Raw genomic sequence first — 7,253 nt, forward strand, 5'->3', positions numbered from 1 at the left:
GTAGGTTTATGGATCACGAAATGTCTAAAGCACACGAAAGAATTGGGCGTATTGATACTGAAATAGCAAAACCGAAGAAATAAAGAATTATTGGAAAATGGTAACTCAAAGACTAATTTTAGTGTTATAAAGTTTATTTGTGAACGAGATTTAGCATTTCACAGCGAAAATCAGTTGTCGAGTTCATCACTAAATGAAAATTAATTGGGAATACTCCAGTTATTAGCTGAATATGATCAATTTTTGAAGTACCATATTTTAAAAAAATATTCAAATCCTGGAAGCGGACATGTCAACTACTTTTCATCAACCATATGTGAGGAAATTGTACATCCGATGGGTCAAAACGTATTAAAGGAAATAGTTTCAAGGATTAAGAAGTCAAAATATTATTCAGTTCATACCAATCAATGTGATAGTTCGTTAGATATAAGGTTACATAGTGGTTTCGTTACATAGTGGTTAGAGATCATTCTCAAAATTTAAGTTAATTAAAAATCGACTTCGGTCTATGATGGGCCAATAATAGTGTTTGATTCATCTCTCTACAATGAGCATTGGTCACGATGTCTTAATTCAACTAGATATGTCCCACATAATCAAGAATTTTCAATTAAAATATCTCTAAAATTTCCCGGACTTTAACCATACATCTTACTATTATTTTTAATATTTTACTGTAACAAATTACAGCTTTTGTACTTTTTATTATTTAAAATTATATTTATAAAAGTAGATCAACATTTTTTAATGGTATGAGGTAGGGCCCCCACACCAATTCTTCCCAGGGGCCCCCACTGCCTTAAATCCGGCTCTGTTCTGGACACCTTGTATATAACAAAAGAAAAACCCAGAAGACAATAATTGACAACATTGCTTATCCTCTGGAGCTTATCAAAAGCTGTGTATTTCTTTATTCCTATATGTTTCCTTCAGATGAAAAATGAATATGTTGGCTTGGATAAATCCAAAAATAATTATTTTTTGCTATATCTTTTTTGTCTTTTCAGGGCCAATGTCTTATTAACGTGGGAGGTGATGTGGTGTCAGTAACATCTTATAAAGAAGATACTTAGCAAAGCCTAAAAGGTGCAAAACAAACTATTCGATAACTTGTATCAACTTCCCTACTCATCTTTGGAGTTAAAATTTCAAGCTATAAACCTTTTCTATCCATTTCAATTTTGTTTTTGTGAAAATAATTCTAATCTTCGGTACATTTTGTCTTTTAACGTTAATTTACATCTTTGTTTGTGCCATTAATAATATTTTAGGATTGTTCTAGTATTAGACATCACCATCCGGAATTTTTAAATTGTGTTTCATGCAATGAGTACTTTTGAAAATGGTACCTAATGAAGAAATAAAGAATTATTGGAAAATGGTAACTCAAAGACTAATTTTAGTGTTATAAAGTTTATTTGTGAACGAGATTTAGCATTTCACAGCGAAAATCAGTTGTCGAGTTCATCACTAAATGAAAATTAATTGGGAATACTCCAGTTATTAGCTGAATATGATCAATTTTTGAAGTACCATATTTTAAAAAAATATTCAAATCCTGGAAGCGGACATGTCAACTACTTTTCATCAACCATATGTGAGGAAATTGTACATCCGATGGGTCAAAACGTATTAAAGGAAATAGTTTCAAGGATTAAGAAGTCAAAATATTATTCAGTTCATACCAATCAATGTGATAGTTCGTTAGATATAAGGTTACATAGTGGTTTCGTTACATAGTGGTTAGAGATCATTCTCAAAATTTAAGTTAATTAAAAATCGACTTCGGTCTATGATGGGCCAATAATAGTGTTTGATTCATCTCTCTACAATGAGCATTGGTCACGATGTCTTAATTCAACTAGATATGTCCCACATAATCAAGAATTTTCAATTAAAATATCTCTAAAATTTCCCGGACTTTAACCATACATCTTACTATTATTTTTAATATTTTACTGTAACAAATTACAGCTTTTGTACTTTTTATTATTTAAAATTATATTTATAAAAGTAGATCAACATTTTTTAATGGTATGAGGTAGGGCCCCCACACCAATTCTTCCCAGGGGCCCCCACTGCCTTAAATCCGGCTCTGTTCTGGACACCTTGTATATAACAAAAGAAAACCCCAGAAGACAATAATTGACAACATTGCTTATCCTCTGGAGCTTATCAAAAGCTGTGTATTTCTTTATTCCTATATGTTTCCTTCAGATGAAAAATGAATATGTTGGCTTGGATAAATCCAAAAATAATTATTTTTTGCTATATCTTTTTTGTCTTTTCAGGGCCAATGTCTTATTAACGTGGGAGGTGATGTGGTGTCAGTAACATCTTATAAAGAAGATACTTAGCAAAGCCTAAAAGGTGCAAAACAAACTATTCGATAACTTGTATCAACTTCCCTACTCATCTTTGGAGTTAAAATTTCAAGCTATAAACCTTTTCTATCCATTTCAATTTTGTTTTTGTGAAAATAATTCTAATCTTCGGTACATTTTGTCTTTTAACGTTAATTTACATCTTTGTTTGTGCCATTAATAATATTTTAGGAATGTTCTAGTATTAGACATCACCATCCGGAATTTTTAAATTGTGTTTCATGCAATGAGTACTTTTGAAAATGGTACCTAATGAAATTTTTTCCTTACGTTGAAGTTGCAAAATTATATATTCCCTATTTGAATTGACTGTCTTTGCAATACTAATAATTGTAACATTTAAAAACATATCAAAACGTTTTTAAAAATGAATATTTTTGTTGTGTAGAAATGCTCATTTTATAATTTTTTAATAACAATTTGGCAGCTTTTTATTGAATACTTTGCTCAAGAATAAATTAACAAAAGTAAAATAAATTTAGTGTATTGATTCGCCCAAAAATAATATTACCCCTGTGCATAAAATTTTTAACAGGTTTTTTGACTGTTTTATTTAGTTATTATCTATCCATATCTTTTATCAACTTTGACATTATTAGTATATGCAGCCGGAGATCTAATAATTATCGGTATAGCCAATTCAAATGAACTCTTTTGAAATAAAGTCAGTATTTTCAGGTTTTTGAGTTATTGTTACAAAAATCCGTGAATTATTATAGGGTCACCTAGGGTTAGTGTGACGTAAAAATATGCAAATTTGATTTTAAAATAAAAAAATATATATTTGTTTTCAATTGAACGGTTTCAGATTTTTAACGAAGACTTTCTGGTTAATTGTCACAATCATAGCACAGTGAATAGGCATATTGCATTTTTAAAATTCCTTCTACATTATGTTTTATTTAAGAGGGTAAGGTGTCACACTATCCCTTCATTATGGGGTTACTGTGACTAGGATTAAGGATAGTGTGACAACTAGCTTTTTTGCCATTTAAAAGCACCTAGGATTGAGTGTGCCTTGGTGTGACAAAGAAAGACATTACAAAAATGTTCGACAATTTTAGAAAAAAAATGTGAAATTTTTTATTTAAAACACCAGTTTTTTTTTATTCAACGTAGGTATTTTATTGAGAACCTTTTCTTATTTTATAAATTCAGTAACATCTAACATTCAAACACATCAACTTTTCCTTTAAAAGTATACCGAATTCTTTCACCATTAAGGGATAATATCGGATCCATCAATATTGCTATAATCTGAGCCATTCTAATAAATGAACTGTCTTTTTCATTAACAACAAAACTCTTTTTATCATCAACACTTCTTAATCCTACCACTTCTATTTTATCTTTAGTGTCATCAAAGTTTTCAATTGCACACACATACCTTAAAGCAGTTCTACCACGCTTCCTACCCATGAAAGTTGCAACTATAAAAGAGCATTGTTTAATATCTTCCTCGTTTACAGGTTTTAGTGTCGTAGTTTTCTCTGAGAATTCCTCTTCTGCTTCGTCACTTTCCCCTAAAGACATATCTTCTATCTCCTCATCACTATCTGATTCATCTTACTTTGACTTTTTCTTGATTGTTTTTGGACAGGTTTTCTGTTTTCCTTTAATGGAATCAGCCTTTTTGTGTTTAAAGAACTGATGTATTCTTCTTTTGTTATTATTTCTGCAGTATCAATTATTATTCGTTTAACTTTATTTTTTACGCTAGTTGGAACTATCTTTTCCAGAAGCATATGCTCAAACACTTTCTCTGGTGTTTCTTGCCCAACAGAAAGTTCGGTGATGTGACACCCTTGTAATGGACTGGAGGATTGGCCAGTGATTTTATGCTCTTTTAATAGAGTGATAGATAATGAACCAGCGGTCCCTTACTCTTCTGATGAATGGTTGCAAGTTACTGTCAACCATAACCTGATCAAACTAAGGTAGTAAGTGGTGATAGTGTCACATGTCACACTATACCCATGTTTCACTGTCACAGAAACCCCACAGTGTGAAAATCTGTGGGGTTACTGTGACATGCCTAAAAAAATAATAGATAAAGACAACTAGGCCTTTAAAATAAGTTTAAACGTTTAAAATAAGTGATGCAATACCATGCCGAGAAAAAATCATAATTAAATACAAATAATTTTGAAGAAATTCAAAATTTGGACTAATATATCAGAATTTCAAATTCGAATTACAATACATACATAAATAAATACTATTATTTTAACCTAAAAAAAAAACAGAAGGGACTGAAACATTTTTTTTTAAATAATCTGTTGAAATGCAATAGAAGTGTAATATAACATCATATAATATGTAATATAAAAGCACAATATAAATTAGTATTTAACGTTGTCACACTAACACCGCTGTCACACTAACCCTAGGTGACCCTATAACTGTACATGACATATTATGTGAAAGATATTGTTATATTATATAATGTTAGTATTTTGTGACAAGATAATAAAACTTCAATCATCTTAATGGAATTATTATTGACCTTTTTCCTTTTTAATTATTACAAAATATACACTCACCGGCACAAAATTCCGCCAACCAAAATTTTGATTAAGTTTGGACAATTTATAACTTTATTACTTGTACTTCGATTTTCAAGATTCGTGCATCAGTTTGTTTTCATGTCGTTTGTTATTATTCCGGTTACAAAAAATTTTTGCTTAAAAATTATACGGGGGTGAATATAAAAGAGTTGTATTTTGTCCTAACTTTAAAAAATTCTGTGGAAAAATTAGAGGGCCGATTTTGTTACATAAGTACTACTTTTGTATTATCTTGGAGGTATCTAAGATTTTGTTTTTTGAATTATCCGAATATCTCTTTTCTTTTAAAAGCTGTAAGTAAAAACACTGCTTTGAAGGTTTACTTGATTAAAAATATCAAACGCACTAAAATTAACAACACAAAACAATTCAATGGCGGGTCTGTCCACCTCTCGCAGCAACGACTGCTCGCAGTCTGTTTGGCATCGAATAAAGATGTGTTATTCTTGCCTGGGGAATAGCCCGATATTCCTCTACCAGGGCCATAACTTTACCAAATTTTCTGGAGGTGTAGGAGACGGAGAATAGTTATTTTTAATTCATTCCATAAATGCTCTATAGCTTTATATATAGATATATTTATAATGCATTCTAATCTTATCAATCCAAGCTCTATTTATGATATTTATGTTTATGAGGCAATCAGTGTTTTATTTACAAAAAATTGTACAGCTCTTATAAGAAAAGAGATATTCGGATAATTCAAAAAGCAAAATCTTCCCTCCAATTTTTCCACAGAATTTTTTAAAGTAATAAAGTTATAAATTGTCAAACTTAATCAAACATTTTGCAGGCGGAATTTTGTGCCGGTGAGTGTATATATAGGTATATAATATATACACTCACATTGATTATAAACAATATCATATAATATACTGTGAGCACGTAATGGTTGGAATAAATTCATTTTCTCGAGAATGACGATTTTGGAAAAAATCCCGAAACAGGTCAATTTTTATTTTTAAATAATGACTTTTTGGCATATATAGCATACTAGTGACGTCACCCATCTGGGCGTGATGACGTCATCGATGATTTTTTAAAGAGAACAGGGGTCGTGTGATAGCTCATTTGAAAGGTAATTCAATTCTCTATTCAGTAATATAAACATTAATCAAATCAAATTAAAAAAAAATTGAATTAAATTTATTGACATAAAAAGAAGAATGTATTAAATTTATTTAATTTAAAATACATTTTACTGCTCTCAGAAAACAGAAAAAGGTGTTTATTTGAAAAATAATCATTGCTTTTCGCTTAAATTAAATGTTCAAACTGTCAAGAGGCTGGTGGGTGGCTGCTTTAATACTGAATTTAAACCAAAAACAATATTTATTTGTCAAATAAATATTTTTTCCTGTTTTCTGATAGCAGTCAAATGTATTTTGAATTAAATAAATAATTTACATTCTTCTTTTTATGCCAATAAATTTAATTAAAAAAAATTTTGGACACCCTGTGTAAATAATTATGTTAATGTCTATACTACTGAATAGAGAATTGAATTACCTTTCAAATGAGCTATCACACGACCCCTATTCTCGTTTGAAAAAATCATCGATGTCGTCATCACGCTCAGATGGGCGACGTCACTCGTACGATATATGTGCCAAAAAGTCGTAATTTAAAAATAAAAATTGACCTGTTTCAGGATTTTTTCCAAAACCGTCCATTCTCGAGAAAATGAATTTATTCCAACCTTTACGTGCTCACTGTATATAGGGTGAGGCAGATAAAGGGCCTATTAGAAATATCTCGAGAACTAAAGTAAAGAAAATTATGAAAATGGGAATATAGGGGTTTTGAGGTGTGAACTCTTTAATGAAAATATTTTGGTCTCTTTGCTACTTCCGGTTATGCCGGAAGTTGATTGTAACTTCGTTTTTTTAAATGGGACACCCTATATATTTTTACGTTTTTGGATTCTCCTCGATTTCTTCTTTCGTAAAATATAAGGTTTTGCAATATTATACAGGGTAGATTAAAAGATAATTACGTTTTTTTTTATTAATTTCGTAGCAAAATTCACACCCTGTAGAATTGTAGTAGTTTTACATCAAAATCCCTTTATATGTTCAAATGATTTTTAATATGGTCTACTATTGTTACCAATTATTAGTATAGCTAAATTTTGAATTTTAGTATACAGGGTGGGTCGAAACTCGGAATGTGTATTTTCCGAGTTTTCTTAAATGGAACACACTATATTTTAGTATTGTAATGAAATGGTGTTTTAGGGTACTTTTTAATTTCTTAAGCATTCCCTATACCCAACTGCTTTAATTTGTGCTTAATTGTT

General features: G+C 30.3%; 1 protein-coding gene across 4 annotated transcripts in view; it reads left to right on the forward strand.

Annotated features, from left to right (window-relative positions):
- LOC126878488 (C2 domain-containing protein 5) overlaps positions 1-4,877 on the forward strand; it is an 85,940-nt gene extending 81,063 nt beyond the window's left edge. Inside the window, exon 18 of one of the 4 annotated variants that reach the window (XM_050641239.1) lies at positions 2,295-4,877. In XM_050641239.1, coding sequence (XP_050497196.1) covers positions 2,295-2,360 — 66 coding nt within the window. In that variant the 3' untranslated portion in view covers positions 2,361-4,877. Of the gene's footprint in view, positions 1-1,010; positions 1,365-2,294 lie in introns of those variants that run through there. The other 3 variants (XM_050641238.1, XM_050641240.1, XM_050641241.1) reach the window with 3 other exon arrangements.
- Positions 4,878-7,253: the final 2,376 nt, after the last annotated feature.

This window comes from Diabrotica virgifera, chromosome 10 (genome assembly GCF_917563875.1).
Source record: "Diabrotica virgifera virgifera chromosome 10, PGI_DIABVI_V3a".
Lineage (NCBI taxonomy): Eukaryota > Metazoa > Arthropoda > Insecta > Coleoptera > Chrysomelidae > Diabrotica > Diabrotica virgifera.